The 24,680-nt window shown below is 55.4% G+C and overlaps 1 protein-coding gene across 2 annotated transcripts; it reads left to right on the forward strand.

Annotated features, from left to right (window-relative positions):
• Window positions 1–55: 55 nt before the first annotated feature.
• Window positions 56–24,680, forward strand: LDLRAP1 (low density lipoprotein receptor adaptor protein 1). Of its 2 annotated transcripts, none has more exons than XM_042950121.1 (9): window positions 56–221; window positions 9,433–9,575; window positions 10,424–10,536; window positions 12,486–12,600; window positions 18,307–18,379; window positions 18,804–18,890; window positions 19,430–19,560; window positions 21,020–21,054; window positions 22,639–24,680. In XM_042950121.1, exons 1-9 carry the CDS (start codon window positions 134–136, stop codon window positions 22,781–22,783), a joined length of 930 nt encoding a protein of 309 aa, XP_042806055.1. In that variant the 5' UTR covers window positions 56–133; the 3' UTR covers window positions 22,784–24,680. The 2 variants fall into 2 exon arrangements, with proteins under 2 accessions (XP_042806055.1, XP_042806056.1); XM_042950122.1 differs by having other exon boundaries at window positions 21,023–21,054.

Below are 24,680 nucleotides of genomic sequence, written 5' to 3' on the forward strand. Positions count from 1 at the left end.
ACCATCGCCCCGCCCCGTCGGACGCCTGCGCGGCCCTCGCGCCGCGGGGGGAGGAGCGCGAAGCCCGCGCGCCGCGCGGCCCCGGCGGAAAGTTTTCCCTGACGGAGTTTTGGCGGCGGCGGCCGGAGCGGCCATGGACGCGCTCAAGTCCGCGGGGCGGGCACTGATCCGGAGCCCCAGCCTCGCCAAGCAGAGCTGGGGGGGCGGCGGCCGGCATCGGAGTGAGTGTGTGCGCGTCCGCCGGGCCGGGCGGGGGCCGGGGTTGTGGGGGGGGGGGGCTCGGGCCGCGCGGACCGGCCTCCCGCGGGTGCCGGGGACAGAGGCGCTGCCCGCCCGGTGCCCTGCGGCCCTGCCGGGTCCTGCGGGGTGGGGGGGGGGGGGTCGCCCGGGGTCAAGTTGTGCTCCCACTCCTGTGCCCGCTCTGTGCGGCTGGGGAGGAGGGGCAGAAGCCGGGGGAGAGCGCGGAGCTCGGGATCCCCAGGTGCAAGCGGCAGTCGGAGGGGCCGCAGGTGAGGCGAAGAGACCTGCGCGACCTCCGGCACCTGACCCCCTCGCCGCCCGGGGCAGCTGAGGGGAGACCGGAGCTCAGCGTCGGTGCCTGGGGCAGGAGGAGTGGGCACCGGGGCTTAGGGGAGATGCCCGCACCCTGCGCCCCAGCCGCTGGGTGCGCGGCCGGCGGGCGGCCACGTGCCCCCTCCCCGCAGTCCAGCCCTTGAGGTTGTCTTTAGACGCCCAGAAACCGACTCAGGTGTGAGCGGGGGTTCGCAGGTACCTACTTGAGGTTGGGGGCGAGGCTCAGCCTGGGGTCTCAGGACGTAGCACACACCGAGCCGTCCAGACCCTTGCGTCCCCTCCTCTTCCCACGTCCTGGCTGATTTTGAAACCTGTTTTCTCTCACACTTTCCCTCTCGGGCCTCCGAAGTCCCGCGGCGCCCAGGCGAATGGCAGGCTCGCCGCCACCCTCTCTCGGGGGCGTCTGGGAGGCCGGGAGGCCGTCCCCCACTCCTCTCCTCGTCTCGAGTTACTCTCGGGGAACCCGTCACCTGGCACCTTCCCCTGAGGCCTGAGAAACCCAGCCCGAGTCCTTCTTTTCTGTCCAGGAGAAAGAGCGTGGGTTGCCTGGGGTCACACAGGCCTTCCCGGTAGATATGGAGCCAAAGCAGGGCTTCCGTACCCTCCCGCCCTCCTGTCGAACACCTGGGCTTCTCCCTGCACCTAGAAACCACTGACAGTACAGTTGCACCCCACCCCGCTTCCTTTTCTTTCCAGGGCTCCGCCAGGGGAGCCCGAGTTCCCTCGAACCACGAGTGCCAGCGTGTCTGGGCCTAGAGAACCCGCCCTGCCCCTCCCTCTTGCCCCCACTCTGCGGTTCCAGTTGTGGCCACCCCCTAAACGGAGACTGGCGTTCAGAACATGGGCTGGTGACCGCTGGTAGGGGTAGGGTCAGAGACCCATTAGGGCTGGTCTGGGCCAGGCCAGGGATGCACCCTCTCCCACCCTTATTGGCCTCCCAAACAGCCCCTTTAAATATTTATGGGATTTGACTAGGACTTCTGAGAATAATGGTTTGTTTCAGCGGGGGAACCCTACAGTTTTTTTCCTGGGATGGGAGAGGGACGGGGTGCTGGGTAAGGGAAGAACACTTAGAGGCCTCTTTGATTCTGGGGAAAGGGGAGAGGTAGCCACCTTGGATGGTGGAAGAGAGTTTTTCCTGCTGCTCTGATCTTGGACAAGTCATTTTCCTTTCTGACTCTGTTTCTTCGCCTGCAAAATGGGGATGAAAATTCTAACCTGACAGGGGTGTTGAGAAAGTCACTGATAATGCTTCCTCCTGGCACCTAATTGGTGGTTTCCTTCTGTCCCACACTTGCCTTTCTTGTCATGTGGACCCTCAACAGGACTGTTGCTCTGGTGGAATAAGTTTTGGGGGCTCAGAGCCCATCTACACCTGCAGAGGAAAGGAGAGGAGAACTCCTGTCCCCTGCAGACCCCCAGAGTGCTGTTCTGAGCCTTCTGGACCCAGAATGATCTGGGTGGGATCTTCCCCTGTCCCCCGTTATTAAGTGTCAGTTTCCTTATCTGTAAATTGTCATAACAGTAGTACCCAGCTGGGGTGTGTGTGTGTGTGTGTGTGTGTGTGTGTGTGTGTGTGTCTTAAATGAAATAGTGCTTGCCTGGAATGGCAAAAGAATTCAATAAAATAACAACAACTGCTTTTGTCACTTTATGTTTTACACAGTGTTTTTGCTTCTGTTATTTCATTCGCTCATGTCAGGTGATAGAGCAGGGATTCTTATCAGACATCCCCCGTCACCCCTGTCAGAGATTAAAAAAAAAAAAAAAAAAAAACAAACCTGAGCCTCAGGCTCCAACACAGCTTCCTAGAGGCAGCCCTCCAAATTTCCCAGCCCAGGGGTCTTATCACTGTGCCTCCTGGGGCAGGTGCCACCCCAGGTTGTGCTGACAGTCTCTGAGAACAGTGGTGGCCACAGGGTAGAGAGGGAGGCCGTGGGGTGTGTCTGGGGTGGAGGTGCTGGGGTAGCCTGGCCTGGGGTGGTGTTCCAGACAGGCCCTGGGCCCATCCCTCAAGGCCAGAGCCCTGTGGTTGACTTTTGGGGCCAAACTGAAGCCAGTGGGGTTAAGGATAGACTTGACACCTGCTATCAGCTGTGACGTGCTCCTGCCCCTCAAGATCCTCAGCTGGGATTAGCATGATCATTGTTTTATTTGTGGAGAAACTGAAGCCCAAAGAAGGGAGGCAGTTTGCTTGAGGTCCCAGCAAGCTAAAACCCCAGGCTTTTTTTTTTTTTTTTTTTTTTTTTTTTTTTTTTTTGCTGTGAACCTCATGGCCCTCTGTCTCCCAACTAGTCCTGAGTTTGAAGGAGAACTCTCCTTCTCCCACACATGGCCTTTTTCCCATCTCTTCGGGAGCGTTGAATATTTGATCTCAGTCCCTGGCCAGGGATTTTCCTTTCTTCCAGCTGCCTGGAAAGGTGGCTTATCCTGGCCACACAATACCCTTTTTCCCAAGAGAGATCCTCTGACCCTCAGACTTGCTTCTTCACGGGTTGTGCCAGGCTGTCAGAGAACTCCAAACGCGGCACAGTTTCCAGTAAAGCTAGTTTATGGTAGTATGTGGGGGACAGAAGATCTGTTTGTACTTACTTGTAATATTTACAATAAAAGCTATTATAAATAACCCCCCTAGTCATATTACTTATTGGTCACAGACTATGTGTCGTGCACTGATAGGTACTGGGGAGTCTGGTGAATAAGCCAGTCTGTCGGCCCATCGTGCTTCCATCTGATGGAGGAGGCAGACAGAATGACCAGGGTGCAAACGGAAGGTATGGTCATAAGTAGTGGTGGCACTATGAAGAAAGATCGAGGAACTGCGGAAATGGGTTCAGCTTCCGTAGACTGGTATGACCACTCCGCTTCTTCTAGAAAGCAGATGCCGAGAGAAGGATCTGAGTGCGAGCCATCTATCTGGGAAGAGATCTCAAGAAATACCTTTAGGAGAAGTGAGAAGAGAGTCCAGAAAGTGGATAAGTCACCAGCGTGAGTGACTGGAGTGCCATCCCGTGGAGAGCTTTGGGAGGCAGTGGAGAATGAGCTCTTCGGGAACTCCATCCGAGGGGCAGTTCCCGGCAGGGGTGGGCACAGGGTGCTGGGGCTGGAAGCCCTTCATGCCCCAGTCTGCGTGGGCATTGGCACCTCCAGGAGCCCGAGAGAGCCGTAGGCAGAGAGGTGGCACGTCAGGTGACATGTGTGCAAACGGCACGAGAACACAGGAGGGAGGAATCTGGGAATAGCATTCCAGCCAGAGGGAACAGCAGGGGCAGGGGACATTTAACTGGAGGCTGGGGCCCTGCTTCTCACAGGTCTGGTGGCCGAGGGAGGGACGTGTGCCTTGCAGGAGTCAGGTCACCCCTGCCCACTGAAGGGCACTCTGTCCAGGCAGCCGTGCAGGGCACGATGCCCGCCCCTCTGACCTCTGCGTGGCCCGGGGAGGGAGGGGCTTGGTGGGCTGCAGGAGTGGGTGCACAGCACTGTGGGAGGCCAAGACCAGCTCTGTCAATTATGAGTCATGGCCAGACTCCTCTGAGCTGCTTTACCTGTGAAGTGGGAGTCCTGCATATCCTTGCCTCTCCTGACAAAATACTGCAGGTGGCTACGTGCACATCCAAGCTCTTTGCACTTGACCCGTGGTGATGACAGTAGCTCACACTTCAGTGGCCCTCGGTGTGTACCAAGCACGATTCTAAGCCCACCTGGCATGTGAACTCATTTCATCCTCACAGCAACCCCACGGGGTGGACATGGTTCTTGTCCCAGTTTTTAAGTGAGGAAACTGAGGACCAGGGAGGCGGCGTGACTGAAGCCCACAGCCCATCTCCAGACCGCATGGTTTTAACCTTGACAGCATGCTTTTCTCTTACAGACTAAGGAGGTGCCTAGGAAGTGAGAGCTTGTGCCATTATCATTTAATAATTTTCTTTGGATAATCTTAACAACTTCTGAAATTTGCCTGGCACTTTTCACATGCTGAACCCGTTTCTGAATGATGCTCTTGAGGGACTGAACCCATTTGTCAGACAAGAAGGCTATGGCCTAGAGAAGCAACCGCATTCCAGGTCATGGCAGAGCTTGAGTCCCCTTCTGAGATGTCACTCTGTGGCTTCTGAGGCCATCTCCCCACCAGGCTGGAGGAGGCTGGAGGCCAAGGCCCTTCGAGATTTCCCCATGGCCCCTGGGTTTGGCTGTAGCTCTGATGTTCCAGACACCAGCCAGGCTGGGTCTCCTGGGCAGCAAAAGGGGCACAGGGTCCCCTCGCCCAGCTCTGAATCCTGGGCAGGGGACCTTAATGAGGAAAGAGCACACGTTTGCAGCCGCAAGTAAAACTGGGCATATGGTCCATCCCCAGCCAACTCTGACAGCAGGGTCATCTGTAAAATTGCTAAGTTAAAATAGCACAGTCATTACCCACCACAGGGCCAAAAATAACCAGGACCGGAACAGGGCTGTGGACTCAGGCCTGTATTTGCCCAGGGGCCTCTGGGAGTTCTTCCTGAAGTCCCAGGCTCTTCCTAGGGAGGAGCATGTGGCCTCTAGTCTCTGGATGGTGAGCAGGCATGAATTGTGTTTGTTTTATCCAGTGCTCTTACGTGTTGGTTTCTTCAGGGAGGGTGTGGGAGACCTTATATTGAAAAGATGAATCAGGGGCGCCTGGGTGGCTCAGTCGGTTAAGCGTCCGACTTCAGCTCAGGTCACGATCTCGCAGTCCATGAGTTCGAGCCCCGCGTCGGGCTCTGGGCTGATGGCTCAGAGCCTGGAGCCTGCTTCTGATTCTGTGTCTCCCTCTCTCTCTGCCCCTCCCCCGTTCATGCTCTGTTTCTCTCTGTCTCAAAAATAAATGAAACGTTAAAAAAAAATTAAAAAAAAAAAAGAAAAGAAAAGATGAGTCATACCTAGAAGTACAGGAGCCTAGGGGGCGCCTGGGTGGCTCAGTGGGTTGAACGTCAGACTTCAGCTCAGGTCATGATCTCATGGTTCATGAGTTCGAGCCCCGCATCGGGCTCTGTGCTGACAGCTCAGAGCCTGGAGCCTGCTTCTGATTCTGTGTCTCCCTGTCTCACTGCCCCTTCCCCGCTTGTGTTCTGTCTGTCTCTCTCTCTCAAAAATAAACATTCAAAAAAAAGACGTAGTACAGGAGCCGAAGCAGGGTTCCCTCCTTAGAGGGGAAGGAGGATCTTGCTGGGCCTGGGAGGGCAGCATAATGGGAACGGGGACAAGGACGAAGGAGAGCAAGCAACATTAGCCAGGAGTTCACCGTTTCCAGCTGCTGAGGGAGACAATGACTGGAAGTCTTTCAAGAAGGCAGATGGAAGACAGCTGCTGGCTATGGGTGATGTGGCTGTAGGAGGAGGACAAGGAAGTCCACGCTCGAGAGAGGCACAGGCAACCCACTGACAGGAGGGATGAGGCCCCATCAGGAGGTATGACCATGGGCAGGCCCTCTGCTAAGCGCATTACATTTAATAATTTAATTATTATTTCACCAGAGGGTGGAAACAGCAGCCCTGTAAGCTGGGGACTATTGTTACCCCCATTGTATGGATGAGAGAACTGAGGCTCAGGGAAGGGAATTAATTCGTTCAAGATCACTCAATGTCAGAACTGGGATTCTAGGATTAAGGCCTTTGCCCTTAAGGAAGGCTTCCTGGATGAGGGTGGATGCAAGGGGTTTCAATCAAACGAAGGGAAAGGCATTTCTGGTAGAAGGAACTTGAGCAAAGGCGTAGGAGTGGGAAAGTAAATGTTACATCAGGAGGAAGAAGTTCTACATGGTTGGAGCTTCCGTGTGTGTGTTCTGTGTTGGGTGTGCATGTGCCTGTCTGTGCACGCAGGGATATTGTGGGAGAGGAGACTGTGGGAGAGGAGACTGTCATTCCCCAGTAGTCATTGTGAGAATTGCCTGTAGTAGATTAGGAGCTTGGGGTGGGGGTGGGGGTGCAGGGGGAGAAAGCTCTGACTTGCTGTGTGATCTTGCACAAGTCCCATCCCTCTCTGGGCCTCAGCTTCATCATCTGTCATGTGAGGAGTTCTGGCAAAGGGTCTCCATGGCTGATGAGTGGCAACCAGTCTACTGGGGCCCTCCTCATGCAGGAGGCCATAGAATAGGGGAAGGGTCAGGCCAGGGAAGGAAGAATGCAGACTATGACAAACATTTCAGAGGTCAGGGAGGACTGGGGAATATTTTGACAGCAAAAAGGTCATCTGTGACCTTGGCAAGCTTTGACCCTTTGGAATGGAAGGAGCGGAAGTGGCTTTGGAGAGGGGCCAGGAAAGGCTGAGCCTGAGGAAATGGGAGAGTAGGGACATACAAATGGGGGGAGCGAGGATGTTTGCTGTAGAGCAGGGGTGGATAGGCAGATGAACAAGGCCACCCCTGATTGATTAGTGTTGCCTGCCTGGAGCCTTGTATTGAGAAACAGTCCAAAGCCTGTAAATCAGAGGGAATAGAGCTGCAATTGATTGGCAATGTCTGCCAAGGACACTAGTGATAGGCATGGTGACATGTAGTTTGCCGTTCTTGCTTAGATGCATGTTGGGTTGAAAGTGCTGTTCTGAGTACCCACAGAGAGGAAGCCTAAGGAATTAGGAATTGTGGGAGGAAATATCTCTGGCTCTAGGAACTTCCTCCTAACCTTTTGCTAAAATGAAGGTAGTTTGCCTCATGGGAAGTTAGTATCGGCTAATGGTCAGGAGCTTGAACTTGAGAGTCAACCATTGTGACAAATTACTCGTCCTCTGAGCCTCCCTTTCCTCTGTGAAACCGGAATGAAAGAATGCCTGCTTGCAAGGCAGCTGTGAATGTTAGAAGTAATGGTAGGAGCTGCTTTGTTATTATTGTTGCCTGTGTTACTTGATAGTTCTGTTCTGCGCTGACGATGTGGTGGTTTTCTTGGTTTCTTTAAGAACAAGCCTCGGGTCTGAGTTGCTCCGGGGCCCCCGTCACCCAACGCAGGACTGGGACACCTCAGGGACTTTCTGATTCTTTTTTGGAAGATCAAATGAAATAGGCCTCATGGTTGATACAGCAGAGGATAAGGTCACTTTGGGGGCTTCTCAGCAGGGACTGGGCCTCGTGTTGGGGTGGTGGCCCAAGTGCACAGGTTGGAGGGCAGTGGGCCAGGGCCCGGAGCTGAGGGTGGCCCTGCAGGCCTGAAAGAAGACTTGGAGTTGTCCAGGTCATTTCTTCGCTCAGCAGATACGGAGTGCCAGCTGCATGCCAGGCTCTGGATGACCAGTCAGCAAGTCCCTGCTCACCTGGGTCTCAAATAGGGGGACTGGGTATACCTGTACCCTCCCTCAACACACATGGATTCTTTTTCATGAGGAAGCAGTCTCGGAAAGGGACAGTGGCCTGCTCAAATCAAACCCAGAGAGATATGGGTATACAAGGCTCCTTCTGGCTGGTGGAGAAGGAGGCAGAGCCCCTGGAGGACTAGAACTCCAGGACGGTTGTTGTAAGGAGCAGCATGGGCCCAGACAGGGTAGAGGGCCCAGTGCTTCCAGCTGGGCCCATAGCACAGGAACCCTGGAACCTGCTGTGCTTTGTAGGTGGGGCCCACTGCCCTGGCACCAGCGATGCCCAGTCCTGAGCTTTCTTCCTATGGCTCTTCCTTCAGAGCCACTGAGGGCCCCTGGAAGAGCGGGGAGGGCACAGGATTGTCCTAGCTCCTCTCCCAAAAAGTAGTCCAGAGAAGCTGGCCCTGGCCATCTCTGTGGTGGACCCTGGAAACTGATTCCTATCTGGATCCTGCCCTGTCCTAGATTGTGTGTGAGCTGAAGAGCTCACAGTTTTCTCATTTGTAAAATGGGTAAAATCATAATACCTCCTCCATTGCAGCATCAGAGATGCTGACTGACAGGATCGTGGAGTGTTCATTCGTCCTGCTGATTGGGCTTGGAAAGATTCCTAGAAACCTCCTTCCTCTTCTGTCCTCATTACTTCCCTGCTGAGTGATCTCGTGCCTCTGGGCCTGAGCTGCTAAGGAAGAACCCTGGGGATGGTTCAAACCACTCATGAAGACCACACTTGCCCTCCTGTTCCTCTGTCTGACCAGGGTCCTCTCTCACATGAGTAGGGCTATGTAGGGGCTTTTCCAGTTCTCGCTCCCAGTCTGTTCCCCTACCCAGTGAGCTGGCCTCACCCCGGCCCTTTCCAACCTTCCTGACCTCAGTTGTGGGTAGAGTTTTCAGAGGACCCCTCCCATGTGCCCTGCTCTGGACTTGAACCCGGGTTTGCTGATTCAGGCAGCCTTCATACAATGTCATTTGAGAAATCACCCCCTCCCCACCACAACCGCACCTCTCTTCCTCTCTGTGGCTATGCAGAGCAGGCTGGGGCCATGGAACCACCCGGGTTTGAGTTCTGTTCTGACTCCGGCCCTTTACTCACTGTACGTGGACTTTGTCTGATGACTTTGCCTCGCTGAGCCTCAGTTTCCTAATCTGTAAGGTGAGGATAAAATCCATCTCACAGGATTGTATGAAAGATTCAGGAAGAAAATAGCATAGTTTGCTCTCAGCAAGTTTGTGTTAAAGAGTTTGAACTTGAAAATACGGGTTCCGATTTTGGCTCTTGTACTTGCTGGCTCAGTGGACTCGGTTGGGTGATTTCACCTCCCTGGGCCTCAGTGTCTTTGTAAGTGGGTATGATAAAAGTGTCCTACCTCATAGGTTGTCCTAAGGATTAATGAGAATATTTTACGTAAGACTACTTGCCACGGTGCTTGGTGGGTTATTCCTTTATTATAGATAAAAAGTAATGATAGATGGACGACCCCAGTGCGCCTTGCTAGGTCTTCCTAGGAAATGCGGGCCGGGAGGACAGGGTCTGAGGCCTGTCCCCGTCCTGCCCAGAGCTGCCAGAGAACTGGACGGACACTCGGGAGACACTGCTCGAGGGGATGCTCTTCAGCCTCAAGTACCTGGGCATGACGCTGGTGGAGCAGCCCAAGGGCGAGGAGCTGTCGGCTGCTGCCGTCAAGAGGATTGTGGCCACGGTGAGCCCCGATCAGGGTGGGGGAGCCGTGAGCCAAGGGCCACCTTCTTCCTGGGGTGCCACTCATCCCCTGCTCATTCCCCTGATTGGATGCGTCTGAGCTGTTCTTGCCCTGAGTCCCCTTGCATCTGGCCTAGGGACTCTGGTAGACAGGAGCCACTGGGCTTGTGGGGTCAGGGTCAGTGTCCTCCTCTCCCGTTGTTGTGGCCATGGCCCCTCCTAGTCTCCCCTCCCCCCAACTCGGGTCCCCTGCCTGAGGGTTAGTGACTTAGTGCAAGGAGTAGTGGGGAGGTTGCTGTCACCCAACCACTTGCCCTGTGGCCCGAGAGACAGGGTTAGCCCACCAGAGACCAGATCTCCCCACTCCCTTACTCCCCCTCCTGAGTAAACGTGGCCTAGAAATGCTCTTCCCTTGGTGGTCTCAGACCCCTCAGCTCAGACCCTCACAGGTGCAGTGGGTAGAGTGGAGAGTCCCCAGGAGTGATCCTGCTGGGTTGAGATAGCCCACTCAGCACTCAGAGCCTGAAGTCCCTCCTAGCTGTATGTCCTTGGGCAGGTCCCTTGACCTCTCTGAGTTCATTTATTTCCTCCTCGGCGGGGAGCTCTGTTGCCTATAAGATGACTCAAGTTCCAGTGTCTGGCAGACAGTGGGTACTTAATGAACAGCAGTTGTCCCTGTGTTTAGTAGAAGAGAGCATTGTTGACTAATGTCTTCCCCGGTTTGTCTGCTGTCTCTGAGACCTCACACGGGCCTCAGGTCTGGGACTTAGACCAGCTAGGTGTAGCCCATAAGAGCAGCTCCCAAGTGAGGCAGGCAGGCAGGCTTCTCTGACCCATGTCTGCCCCAAGGCAAAGGCCAGCGGGAAGAAGCTGCAGAAAGTGACTCTCAAGGTGTCACCACGGGGGATTATCCTGACCGACAACATCACCAACCAGCTCATTGAGAACGTGTCCATTTACAGGTATGCTCAGCATTGGCCACGCTCGCTCTGTGCCTTGGGGCGGTGGGTGGGGTGCCCTTCCTGCATCCATGCACCAGCACTTCCTGTCTGGGTGAACTTGGAGCCTCAGTTTCCTTGTGTGTATGTGGGGGAGGAGCCAGATCCCACCTCCCAGTGCTGTTAGGAAGTGCTGTGTACCCAGCCCCTGGCTCACAGCGGGTGCTCGGTTAAAAGGCAGCTGCTGCTGTCATTATTGCTGGTTGCAGCAGGCAGCTGAGGCCTAGTCAGGGCCAGGACCCTCCTCCCCACTCCCCTTCCGCAAGCATGCTGCTGAGTCAGGCTTGGAGCAGAGGGCTGCAGAGTCGCTGCCCTTCTCCTTCCGCTGTGAATATAGCTGCTCAGCTCTGGACATCTGGCCAGGCATTCAGGGAGGCCTCAAGGCAGAGTCCAAGGCCAGAGTATAAATGGTATGGGGGCAGGGGGGGTGGCCATTCTCAAGGAGACAGAGCCTAGCCCTTGGAACCTCAAGCTCTTCCCACTCCCTCTCTTGGCTGATCAATTGTAGGATTTCAGCGCTGGAAGAGACAGTCCATTTTATAGATGGAGAAGCTGAGGCCCAGGGAATTGCCCAGGGCCCCACGGTGAGGTAGTAGCTGAGCTGGGAGCACCGAGGCTGGAGCTCTGTCCGGCAGGCTCCCAGCTGCCAGGCATTCCTCCACCCTCTTGCTTTGTCTCCAAGCAGGTGGTTCCATCCGCTGGAGCATAAGCAGTGTTGGGGGTGTTGAGGGTGGGGGTGTGTTGGAGGGTGTGGCTTTAGAGTTTCTGGCTGGCATCTTCCTCTCACCTTTCTGACTCTGCTTGCCTCCTTTAACCAGGGGAGGCCTCAGCCTCTGCCCTCAAGGAGGGAATGGAGGGGAAGAAATAGGAGATTAGAGTGTTTCCCAAGAGGGCAGAGAAGAAGGGGCCTGTCTGAGGAAACCTGGGAAGGCCTCCCAGGGGAGGTGGCAGGAAGCTTGATCCCCTGAGATAAAGAAGAGGGAGCTGCTGGCCTGGGGGTCTTAAATGGTGCTGATCCCCATGTCCATGTCTGATTAAAGCTGGGGCCACACTGGGGAAAGAGTCTACTGAGCTCCTGTCCCACCTCTGGGCTGCCAGTTCCTCTCAGATTGAGATTCTCAGGATGAGCAGCCAGCAGGGAGGCAGCAGACTGGGGGTGGGGGGGGGGGGTGGTGGGAGGGCAGGTTTTCCAAGAGGAGGGAGCTGCTCTGTGTTCCTCCTGGACCCAATGGGGCTCCTGGTCTGGCCGTCTTCACTCACCCTCGTGCTACTCCCAGCTCCTCCGCCTCTGCTCACAGCTCCGGGAGAATTTGCCAGCAGTCTCAGTCACCCTGGGAGAGAGGACCTAGAACTCCTCCGACCTCTGGGCAGGAGAGGAGGCCTGGTGCAGGGCATCAGTGGGCGGGGAAGTGTCCAGCTTCCCCTTCCCTGTCTAGTCAGCCCAAGCCCTGAAGGATTCCAGCCTCTGGAATCCTCAGGTGAATGCACATCTCAGCTCTGCCGCTAGCTTGGTGGTCTGAGACCGTAAGCTTCAGTTTTCTCATCTGAAAAGTGGGAATAATAATGGAGCCCATCTCGGGCAGCTCTGAGAATTAAATGAAGTGATATCTAGAAAGAAGGGCTTAGCTATTACCATTTTGAGGTGTGGCTCAGTGGGGGGCGGCGGGGGGAGGTGCCCTCAGTCTTTCCTTCTGCTCCTTCCTGCCTAGCGTGGGTACCCCCCCCCCCGCCCCCCGATGCCATCAATGGCCCAGAATGCCAGGCCCAGAGGTCAAGGCCACATCTCCTGAGTTTTACCTTCAGGGAGTGGGATAGCAGGCTCTGGGGGACTCAGGGGAGATGCCCTATGGGGCATCCCGGGTGTGGTCAGGCCCCATGCCGGGATTTGGTGACACTTCCCACTTGCCTTTCAGGATCTCCTACTGCACAGCAGACAAGATGCACGACAAAGTGTTTGCGTACATCGCACAGAGCCAGCACAACGAGAATCTCGAGTGCCATGCCTTCCTCTGCACCAAGCGGAAAATGGTCAGTGCGGAGAGGCTGGGCCTAGGCAGGCTTTAGCTTTGCCTTGGCAGCCCTGCCCTTGGGGGCTCTGTGTGGTAGGGGAGGCAGGACCCAAAGATGGCATCACTTAACAGGAAGTGTGAAATCCCCCGGGACCCCAAGACCATGCTGAGAGCACTGAGTAAGGCCACAGCCCTGTCAGAGCGGGCTGCCCTAGGCGGTCAGCCTGGCCTGTGGGTGGTGACAGGCCCGTGGCCCCAGTGAGTGCCCTGGCACCTTCCTCTCTATAACATGAGTGATTGGATTTGAGATTTGGGTGGGGGGCGGTCTGTAGTATGGTCTGGGGGTGCAGGGTCTTGTAGGAATTAGTCCTTGGGGAATGGTGATCAGAGGGTCCCGGGAATGGCAAAGGGACCTGGCTTGCTGTAGCCAGAGCGGGGAGGGAAATGGCTATTTTTCGCATCTACGATGTGTCTCTTTCAGTGGTAGGCTTTAAGGGATCTTTTTGTTTAACCCTCTGTGAGGTGGCAGCTGTTACTGTCTTTATTGTTTTTATCTTTAATGAGGAAGCAGACTCACAGAGGTCAGCTGTTGCTGAAGATGACACAACCAGCTGGGCAGAGTGAGGGTTCAAACCCATGTTCTTCCCCTCCCGGCGCGACCGTGAGGAGCCACGAGCTCCCTGCCCCAGTTTCCAGGCTACTCCCTGGCCGTGTCCGGCTGAGATGGGTGGGGCCTCAGTGGTCTCTGGGCATTTGTCTTGAACTTTGGGACAAGCAGCCAGGCTGTGTCCACCTTTGGTGTTGGGGCTTTCGTTTTGGAGGCCCCTGAGGTCTGAGCATCTGCTCTGTGAGGAGGTTCCTGACATTTACTCGTTGAGTGTTGGCCTCCGTTGACCTCTGTGTACAGAGTCCAGAGCCCCAGTCCCCATGCCCAGTGGTCCTTGGAGCCAAGGAGACGGGATCCTCTCCCCTACCCCTCTCATCCAGGACTCGTCAAGGACATCACAGTCTTTAAGTGCCCCTCAGGCTTCCTGCTCTGCATCAGGGCCTGCTTGAGATATAGTATTAGTTTCCTATTGCTGTTGTGAGAAGTCACAAACTTAGTGGTTTAAAACAACCTGGATTTATTCTGCTACAGTTCTGGAGGTCAGAAGTCTTAAGTGGGTCGGCAGGGTTGTGTTCCTTTTGGAGGCTCTAGGGAAGAACACACTTCCTTGCCTTTTTTTTTTTTTTTTGGGACAGAGAGAGACAGAGCATGAACGGGGGAGGGGCAGAGAGAGAGGGAGACACAGAATCGGAAACAGGCTCCAGGCTCCGAGCCATCAGCCCAGAGCCCGACGCGGGGCTCGAACTCACGGACCGCGAGATCGTGACCTGGCTGAAGTCGGACGCTTAACCGACTGCGCCACCCAGGCGCCCCATCCTTGCCTTTTTTAGTCTCTAGAGGCCACCATTCCTTGGTTCCGGGCCCCTTCTCCAACCTGAGAGCCAGCGGTGAAGCCCCTTCCAGTCTCCCTCCTGCTTCCATTGTCACATTGCCGTTTCTAGCTCTGACCCTCCTGCCTCCCTCTTACAAGGCCCCTTGCGATTGGGCCCTCTAGGGAATCCAGGATAATCCCCCTCCATCTCAAAGTCCTCCACTCAGTCACACCTGTAAAGTCCCTTTTGTGGTGCCAGGTAGCACTCAGAGGTTCCAGGGATTAGACATGGACATCTTTTGGGGCTGTGATTCACAGGTCTCGTGTAGGGAGCACTATGGGACAAGACCGATTAGGGTCTGATCCTGGCTGATGTGCTGTGTGACTGTGGATAAGACCCTGCCCTTCTGTGGGCTGCCCGCCCATCAGCAGAATGAAGAGGTCACCTCAGTGACCTCCAGGATTGTTCTGAAAGGCCCCTTTCTTTTGTGCACCTTGTTTCTTTCCTGCAGACTCAGTGTCGCCAGACACTCACCCGAGGCCTCGTGATGCCCCAGGTCCCTGAGCTACAGTGGCTTCTCCCATGACAGCCTTGTTGTCACAGTGACTCTTGGCTTTGTCTCTTATGAGGCCACACTGACTTAAAAATACAGGCTCATTACGTCTCCATTGTTTGTCTCTTCCTCTCCACTGACCAGAGCAGGCGCTGGGCTGGGGCAGCTGGCCCACGGCCACTGCTGCAGAATGTGGACCCTGGTGCGGAGGGGCTCTGAGCTGCAGAGGCTTCCTCTGGGAAGGGAAGGTCGGAGGCAAAAGAAAGCGGATGCTGGCCCAGCGGCTCAAGGGAGGCCTGCCCTCGGGCCAGAGGACTTTAGACAGGCCTGAACAAAATCACCCTGCCCCAGGCCAAGAGGCCAGTTATTGAGGAAAACAGCCTACCCGCTGCTTGGTGCTGACAACAGCGCCCTGATCCGGCAGAGGGAACGGCTCCTGCGGGCCGCCTGGGCCCAGGCTCTTCACTTTTCCCGGCACGTTGTCCTCTGTGCCAGGGGCTGACTGGCTCGATCACAGCGTACCCATCCTTCCCCAGCTGGCCTTCCCCCTTCAGGGAGCCTCGGGGAAGCCCCTCAGCCCGCCCAGCCCAGGGCAGTGTACGGGCCACCTGATGCAGACGCGGTGTTCTTGTGCCCCTCCTAAGGCCCCAGCCGAGCGCAAGCTGGCAGGAGCCTGGCCACGTTGGAAATGCTGAGATTCTCAGGGCTTAGTGGACACATCTGAGAAGGAGGCAGAGGTGAAACGAGGGCCTCAGGTTCTGCAGCCCACCTGCTGACAAGCGTCACTTGTCACTCCACAGACGGCACTGCTGCCTGGCCCGGGGCTGAGCCCTGTGGTGGGCACTGGGGCCCCAGGGGATCGGCCATGGAGACACCAACAAGATGGTTGGGGGGGAAGAGCCAGGATTCAGTAACTGGGGGGCGTGGCTCTAGGGTGGAGGTTCTTAAGTCTCACTGGAGGTCCCTAAGACTTCCCAGAGCAGGAGACATTTTGAATCGAGCTTTGAGAGCTGAGTAATGAGTGGGAGTTTGCCGGCCAAGAGAAGGGGGGTCAGGGTGGTGAAAGGCCGCGTGCACCCCAGCACAGGAAGCAGCATGTGCAAAGACAGGTGCAGAATTAAATGGTAGGATTGGTGGGTGAGGACTCCCATGTCACTGGAGCTGGGGTGTGGCAAAGCAGAGGCAGCCCGCCAGGGGGAACTTGAATTTGGATGCTGACATAGCCCTCATTGCTTTTGGCCAGCGGCCCACAGTCTCCACCTCCCCACTCTTTCTCGCCTGGCTGCCTGCATGAGTGAGAAGCTGTGGCCACCCGGGGTCGGGGGAAGGGGTTCCTTTCTGGGTCACCCACCGGTTCAGCTTAGCTCGGGCAGCATGCCACCAGGCCTCCCTCTCCCGGTGACTGCTGTTAGGCACGGCCAGGATGAGTTTCTCTACAAGGAAATGTTTCCATCTGCCCAGCTGGGAGGCCTCGGCCAGCACTGCAGCCTGCCTCTGGGTTCTGAAGTGAAGGTGGGGTTAGGGCTTCAGTGGGGGACCCAGGAATACAGTGCAGGTGGACTGACAGCAAGCAAGGTGACACCCCCTGATTCTACCCCGAGCAGGCGGGGGGCAGAGCTGCTCTCCCTCACGTGGGCACTGGCATTCCTCGGGTAATCCTTTTGTGCAGGATTTATGCTTCTGGGGCAGCAGGGCCATAAGGGACACGTGGCCCGACTTGGTGGGAGTACCAAGCTAGGATCTGGGATCCTGGGGCGTCCTGAGCTAGATAGACCTGGCCCCTTGAAGGAGCTAACAGCCTGGTTACTGGGAACGAGACAGGGACATGAAACACTGGGTGTTAGAACCCAGTCCTGGTGAGAAGAACGCCACAGGCCAGAGGCATTCTGAGGAGGGCTGGGCTCACAGCCTGTGGAGTGAGGGAAGGCAGGCCTCCCGGGGGTTGGGGGGTGGGCAGGCCCTATCAGTCCTTTCTTGTAATGCTGCCCCAGAGAGCCGGGCCCACCCCGCTCCCAGTCCCTGCCCAGCCTGGGCTTGCAGCCACCTGCACACATGTGCATCTCGGGTTATATTTGGTTTACTTACAGCTCAGGATTTCGGGGCAAAAGGGCGGGGATGTATGCAAATGAACAAGTTGATTTATGCAAAAACAGTATCAGGTTTGTGCCCGCAGATATCCTGGAGGCAAAAATTGGGGTGTTTCCATCTCCCTGCCACCTTAGGTGACCAGCCCTTTCCTGGGTGTATAGTGATTTGACTCTGGCTGCTAATCAGCCCATATTTTTAGTTCATGGGCAATTCTCAATGGTAACTGGGTCTATTAAACTTGATTCAGACGTGACAGCTTAAATTGTAAACAGCTGTGAAGAGTTTCATACTTAATTACCATATTTAGGTTTTTGCCATAAAGCGCCAGTACTTCCATCAAAAATGTAAATGACGGAGACATTCAAATGAGATTTTATACTTCGTGAAGTTTAATTGGCATGGATCAGTCAGCTTGTTTAAGGATTTTAAATTAAAAAAAAAAAAAAAGCGTTTTGAAGGCAGTAGCCACAGCTTCATTTCTCAATTAAACCAAGTTGTCTGGTGGATGGTATGAGAGTGGGTCTGAGACTGGTTAGGCCCGAACTTGTGCACTTGAAAGAATCTGGTGCTTTCTTCCCTAGGCCCAGGCTGTCAGACAGAAACTAGATGCCGCTTCCGGCTACAGCTGAGCTCTGGGGCTCCCGCTCCCAGAAGCCAGACTGTGATTAACCCTGAACTGGAAGCAGAGAGAGGAAGGTTGCTGAGATGAATGCGGGCTGGGGCAGGTCCTGGCCAAGCGAGGCCTCAGGAGGCCTGCCCCTTGGGCAGATGGAGTGCAGCCAGCCTGTTGCACCTCTGGAGGGCTTTGGCCTGCTCTGGGGATCAGGGGTGTTTAGACTAGATTCTTGCCCTTGGGCAGCGGCCCAGATAGGGTGACACAGGCATGTGAACTGGTGACACTTCCATATGCATGATGCCAGAGAAAGGTAGGTGGAGCTGTGGGGCACCAGTGCTGGTGACCTGAGAGAGCTGGTGACGTCTGAGTCGGGTTCGAAGGGGTGGATGGGAGTTCCTCAGGGGTGAAAGGCCAAGATGTGGCCCCCTCTTACAGGTATATGGCGCTGAATGGTTTTGGTACCCTGACACAGGTGCACATTGACATTTTGCTCCTGTCAGGCAATGTACAAGCCTCCTCCTCCCTTTTTTGGGATCCAGTTGTAAGTCCCTCCAACCCAGCATAGGGCTAACCAGAGTGTAACCTTTGCTTCTGACTGTGGCTCATTCAGGCAGTGACTGGGCCCTTTCCAGTTCTGGCTTTTCTGTTCTCTGATTTCAGGGACTCAGTTTCTGTGTGAAGTCCTCAGGTAATTAGGGAGGGCTCTTGGAGGAAGTAAGCCTCCTAGTTAATTGAATATAGGGAAGCCCAAAGGGAAGGGGAAAAGGTGGAGGTGAGCAGTCGTTGCAAAGGTTGGGAATGGAATAGAGGTGGGAGCCGTGGCTGGGCTACAGGTGCTGAACCTGGGGCCCCCAGCTGCCTGGAGTGGTTCTGGCCTCATTACACCCCAGGCTGCTTTGGTGACCTGGGCGGGGCCAGGACTCTGCTTTTGCCTGTCTGGAAGTTCAGAGCCTTGAAGGAGCGGAGCCTCAGCCTCCGGGCCTACATTTCTCACTTGCTGTTACCTGCCTGACCTGTACCCCTCCCCCACCCCGCTTCCTGTTTTTCAGGCCCAGGCTGTCACCCTCACAGTAGCCCAGGCCTTCAAAGTTGCCTTTGAGTTTTGGCAGGTGTCCAAGGAAGGTGAGCCTTGTTCAGGGACACTGTGGTGGGTGGGGGTGGAGCTGGGGAAGCTGACAGAGTAGAGAGGAGTTGGCGGGGGGGGGGGGGGGGGGGGGGGGGGGGGGGGGGGGGGGGGGGGAGGGTGGTAAAGTCCCTGGAGTCCAGGCCTGACTCTCCACTTCATCAGCTGCCTGGTTGGTGACTTCGGACAGGTCCCTTCACCTCTGTGAGTCCCTGTTCCCCCTGTGAAGAAATGGGAACAGCTGTCCCCCACCCCCACCCCCCCCCACCCCCGCCCCCAGGGTGATTGTGAGGATTAAGTCTACAGAGTTTCTCTCCTCTCTGCTGGAGATCTAATGCCTGCCCCCTGAGAGTGGCCGCAGACCTCCCCTGCCCAGCGGGTGCTGGGAGTGGGGCTCCAACGCCCTGTGCCTTGGTCCCACAGAGAAGGAGAAGAGGGAGAAAGCCAGCCAAGAAGGAGGGGACGTCCTGGGTGGGGGCCTCCGTGACAACACCCCATCGTTGAAGAGCTGTGAGTCCTGGGCAGGGGGTGGGGCCAGAATCAGCTGCATGTCTCTGGGTCTGCCCTTCATCCTGAGGGCCCCCCTCCCTCCTGGGCTGGGGCAAACCCTTGGTTTTTTATTTGTGTTTTATTGTTAAATAAATTAAATACATGTTCATTATAGATAAATTAGAACATGTTGTTAGAAGGGAAGATTGCTCATTTTGGTGCATGTTCTTGCAAATATGTTCCTGTGCAGCTATATAAATGTATGTATACATCTCTCTGTATACATTTAACATCTTATTATGTGATCGCTTAAAAAAAACTTAACACCTGTTGCGAATGTAAAAGTTTCAACCTAAAATGTTAGTTGGGTAGAGGTTCTCACCGTCCAGCTGCTTCGGGAGGTGCCCAGGTGGGGCTCTGGGTGGTCTGCTTGATAGGCCTGGGAAGGCCATGCCTGAGGAGGGAGTCAATAGCCCAGGAGGCTCCAGGATCGGGCTGGGAGATGGGGCTTGGAAACAGGGGGTTCCTCCCACTGACACACCTGACTGGACCCCTCATAGTGGTTGCCACTGGGAACCTGCTGGACTTGGAAGAGACGGCCAAGGCCCCGCTGTCCACAGTCAGCGCTAATACCACTAACATGGATGAGGCACCGAGGCCTCAAGCCTTGAACAATAGCAGCGTTGTCTGGGTGAGTGGTCATGTGGCCTGGGGACCCCATAGGGATCTCACAGCGAGCCTCAGCCTGATCCTGGTTGAGGCCTAAGGCTGCTCCAGGACCTGGGCCCTGGCACGCATGACTTCAGTCCTCTGGGCGGGCCAGACCCAGCCCAGCAGCGCCCAGGCCCAGGGTGGGGGGCAAACAATGTCCCCTTTGAACTCGGGGCTGCCTCCCCAGCAGGCTTGGCTCCCAGCACAGCTGTCTCCTTACAATGGCCAGCCTCTTGGTCTGAGCGTCCATAGTCGGCCCACCACAGGACCAGCTAAAGGCTCCCTTGTTCTTGGTGTGGGCACAGTTTGCTCCTGACACCCGTCCCCGCCCCACCATCTAAAGGAGTCTGAGGCCTGGCGGTCAGCAGTTGGCCTCTGACTCGCTCTGTGACTCCAGGCAAGCCCCCTGACCTCTCTGTGTCTCAACTTTTTCATCCCTTCAATAAAGATGATGACCTCTGCCTGCAGAGTCTCCCAGAGGAACCTGGGTTGTTTTTTTTTTTTTTATCAAAAGTGAAAAATTTTTTTCGTCTGAAAATAATTTTAGAACTACAAAAAAGTTGTAAAAATAGTACAAAACATTCCTGTTCACCCTTCATCCAAATTCTCCAAATGTCAGCATCTAACGTCACTGCGTTACAGTGATCAAAATCATTAACATCAATCTGATAGTGTTACGTAATCTACAGGCCATAGTCACATTTCTCTACGTGTCCCCCCCCCCCCCCACCGCCTCCCCGTGTCCTTTTCCTCATCTAGAATCCATTGCAGAATCGTTATTTTGTCATGTCTGTTTAATTTTAAAGAATCTGGAATGTTGGCAGACTTGAAAACTCATATCCTGGTCCCTGTTGGGGGCCACCTGTAGGCACCGCGAACCTGTTCTCTGCTGCCTGGGATCCACCCTTGGCACCCACCCATCCACTGAGGGAGGCTGCAGGGAGCCCTTGCCAGTGTTTTCCCACCTAGGCTCTGGGATTCCTGCCATCATTTAATCCCTCATGAGCTTGGAATTCTGGCATGGCTCTTGGAAGTGGATGAAAGCAAGAACACCGTCTTCCCTACCCTCTTGCTCTTGGAACTTGAAAGCCATAGACCTCATCCAATCCAACCCACTCATTTTACGGAAGGAAAAGCTGAGTCCCAAAGAGGAGCTGCAACTTGCCCAAGGTGTCACTCGACTAGTGGCAGAGCTGGGAATTGTACCCACCCAACTGTGCTCTTTTTCCTGTTCCGCATCCCAGGTTTGAGTCCCTGGGTTGAGATGCACGTGGCAGTCGCCAGGTGGGGGGTCTGTCTGTGCCTCTTTCCCCAGGCACCCGCCAGACCCCTATGCTTGTGTCCAGAGTCCCTGTGGCTTATCCAGGGCTGGGACACCCTGGCTGTGAGCATGTGTTCCCCCACTGAGGGTTCATATCTCCTGCTTTGTTTTCCCCAAGGAGCTGGATGACGGCCTGGATGAAGCATTTTCAAGGTAACGTTAGCTGGGCTCCTCGTGCTGGGGAAGGAGGTGTGGGCTGCTCTCCGGGGTCCTTTGCCTGTCTGAGAACATGAACTCTGATCTTCTCCAGAGCAAAAATCTCAACTCGGATACTTCCAGGGATGGGGAACTCACTATCCGGGGTTGCCCGTGTCTGCTAAAAAGCTCCTGCTATTGAATCAAAAGCTATTCCTTGTGGCTTCTCTACCACAGCCTGAGCTGAACTGAACACTCCGCAGCTCAGGCTGATTTCCTCGCCCTGCACCTGGTGTAGCCTTCAGAACCTGGCTTTTTGCAGGCTTTGTTCCCTCCAGAGGTTCTGCAGTTGTGGAAAGGGGCAGGGAGGGGGCAATGCTTAATTAAACCCGTAGAGCGATACACAGAGGAGGGATGTCAGGCACAGCAAGGAGGTATTTTGGTCTTGCCTGAGGGTGGTGGCATTTCCCCATCTTCCCAGGGGCCCTCCCTGTAGCCATGACTACCTTCAGCTTGGGGACATGGCACTGAGAAGGCTGGGCTGAAGAGAGGCCTGGGCAGCTCAGGGTTCTGAGCACTGGGCCTGGGCAGTCAGGACCCCCTGTCTCCCTGGGGACCCTGGGCAGCCCCCTGCAGCCCTCTGCTTCCTCCCCAGCCCCTTCCTGCTGGAGCCTGGTAGATACCCCTCGGCGCAGCCCAGGGAAGAGTGGGGGGGGGGGGGGGTCAGCACGGTTGGCCCTTTCGTGGAGGCAAAGGCATTCTTTTCACTGTCCTCCCTGCTTCACTAACTTCACTAACTGACTGCAACCCCCTCATTTTAAGAAAATCTTCCGTTCGCTTTTTCCAGATTACTTAAGTATCATGTGCCCTTTATTAACAACTTCGAAAATCAGCAGAGCATTAAACAGGAAAGAACACCATCCTATAATCCCACAGCCCAGACTTTTGGGCTTAATTCACGCTAATCCTATACATGTACACTTTTTTTTTCTTTTTCTTTTTTCTTTTTTTTTTTTTTTTTTGGCATTGATCAGCTCATGGTATTTGCATTTGGGGATCCCGATTTTCACCTAACGTTGACATACCAGGAGTGTTTCCCCAGGCTGTTAACAACTCCTTGTAAACACCTCATTTGTTCACTACTCCCTCATGTGCTTCTAAGGACCTGAGTCGTAATTTACTTAACTCCCCCCTGTTCTTTGGATGTTTGGGTTCTCTTCCTTTTTAAGTCTGTGTTTTGAACAGCACTGTATTGAACACAGTTCTAGCCAGTAGTCTAGTTGAACCGCCTCCGTCCCGCACATGCCCCTCACTGACCTCGCCAGCACGGCCCTTCCCTGCCCTTTCCTGGTGGAGCCGGGGGTGTGGAGCCCCTCTCTCCGTGGCGGGAATGCCACTGCCCCCCAGTGTTCTGAGCCGTTAGCCCTCAAGGGTAGACTCTGGTCAGAGGCTCCACCTCTCCTGACATCCTGGGGTTTCCCTTCTGGCCCCGGTGTCCTGGCCTTCTCCCATCCCTGCCCTCTCACTCTGACCCTGGACTGGCTGCTCAGGCCCCCGCCAGCCCCTTCGGGGACCCTCGGCTCACACAGCTCTGCCTTCCAGGCTTGCCCAGTCTCGGACGAACCCTCAGGTCCTGGACACTGGATTGACAGCACAGGACATCCATTACGCCCAGTGCCTCTCACCTGTCGACTGGGACAAGCCTGACAGCAGCGGCGCCGAGCAGGATGACCTCTTCAGCTTCTGAGGTCCCGGGGCTGGCGGGACACGTGACAGACCAAAGCCTCTTGTGGCGGGGGTCGGGGGGGCAGCTCCAGGGCCCCCAACCACCCTCTTCTGGTTGGCAGCACCGTTGGCCTGCAAATCAAAGCCGCGTCCGGTCAAGCAGGGGGAAAGGAAAAGTTGGTTTTGTTTTTTTTTTGCCACACTCTTATCCTAAGAACTGAAGGATGCCTTGAATATTTATTCAGCGACTCCTGGTTCACCTCAGAAGCCAGTTTTGCATCAGGCACAAGAGCAGTGTTTTAACCAGCTTTTTGCCCTGTCCTGAGAAAGCTCTGCTCTGCTCTGCTGTGGGTATCAGGACGGTGACCAAAGTATTTCTTGTCCCTTCTCTTTTTCTAAGGACCCAAATTTCCCTGGAGGCGTCCCCACGCCTTACAGAAAGCTGTCATTTTTGAGCACAGGAGGGCCCTGTGGCTTCAGGGGAACCCCGAGTCTTGTGCCGGGGCCCCAGCAGGTGTGGGCCTGAGCCCCTGGCCCCCCCGGGCTCTGAGAGACAGAGGGGCAGCCCCTGACCAAAGACAACGCGTAGCTGGCACTTTAAAGCACACACGGCAGGTGTGGCCCCCGGGGGCTCCTCGATGGTGCTGTTGGCATAGAGCTTTCTGTCTGGCTGCCCGTAGGTTCCCAGGGTCTGACTGCAACAGTGGAAATCATCTCTGTGTGACTGCCCTGTCGGCGTCCCCCGCCCCGCCCCGCCCCCCGTCGATGAGCGTGTGCCCACTCTCCTGTTTCGTCTGAGCCCCGAGTCCCCATGCTCCCCGGGACAGTGCGTGGAGCCCAACACCTAGACTTGGTCAGGACTATCTGGTCGCCGTTTTACAGGCAAGGAAATGGGCCCCAAACGTGGAAGGGGTGGAGCGCACACTAGAACCAGATCCCATGCCAAAGTTGCCTTCTCACCCTCCCTTCTCCCAGCTTGCACCTCCTTTCTGGTTTTGTTGTCCTCCCAGGAACCAAAAACCCCAGCTATTTTCTGACCAAAATGTGTTTCATAACAAACCATCTGGTGCCTTTCCACACAGAACTGGCTTGAGCCTCCGTGCCCTGCTAGCTGTCTGGCTGCCGACTTCCGTGCTAATGGAAGTACTGATGCTAATTTGGAGGGTGAAACAAAACCAAACTCTGGAAGCGTCACCCTCTTCCTGACTCTCACCCCTGGGTCGGGACATGTCAGCAGCAGTCTGTCCTCAGTCTCCCTTCCTCCCCCCTCCCCCCCCCCCACCACGTCACCCCTCGGGGCGCCCATCAGAGGTGCCTCCCAGGCCTGGCTTTGCTAAGCTCAAGTCGCTGATCACAGTTGGAGCAGGTTTCACCAGCCCAGGAGACACACACACCATTTCTCAGAATCTGCTTGTCCAAGCACTTGAATCAGCACAAAGACAGAAGGGCCTGGGCAAGGAGTGGGGTGGCGTTTGTAGAGTCTATCAGAATATGGGGTCATTTCTTTCCCTGCCCAGCTCTTGCACCTTGCTGCCCACCCCAGACCTCCTTGGTATTGGCCCTGGATTTGTTACGCGGCAGCACGTGTTGGGCCTGACAAGCTGTCCCTGGCAGGAGGATCTGGGAGCCCCGAGAGGCCATGCTTGTGTGTGTGTGTGTGTGTGTGTGTATCTGGGAGCCCCAAGAGAGGCCATGCTTGTGTGTGTGTGTGTGTGTGTGTGTGTGTGTGTGTGTGTGTGTGTGTGTGTGTGAGAGAGAGAGAGAGAGAGAGAGACTTGACCTTCACAGTGGTCTTTGGCTGATAAGCCTTTGGGTATGCTCCAGTGTGTCTGCAGATAAGTCTTATGCTTTACTTTGTGTTGCTGTTAAAGTTGTTCTAATGAGGAAAAGAATAAGTAATAAAGGTTCTCTTTTTGAAA

The sequence above is a fragment of the Panthera leo genome, chromosome C1, assembly GCF_018350215.1.
Source record: "Panthera leo isolate Ple1 chromosome C1, P.leo_Ple1_pat1.1, whole genome shotgun sequence".
NCBI lineage: Eukaryota > Metazoa > Chordata > Mammalia > Carnivora > Felidae > Panthera > Panthera leo.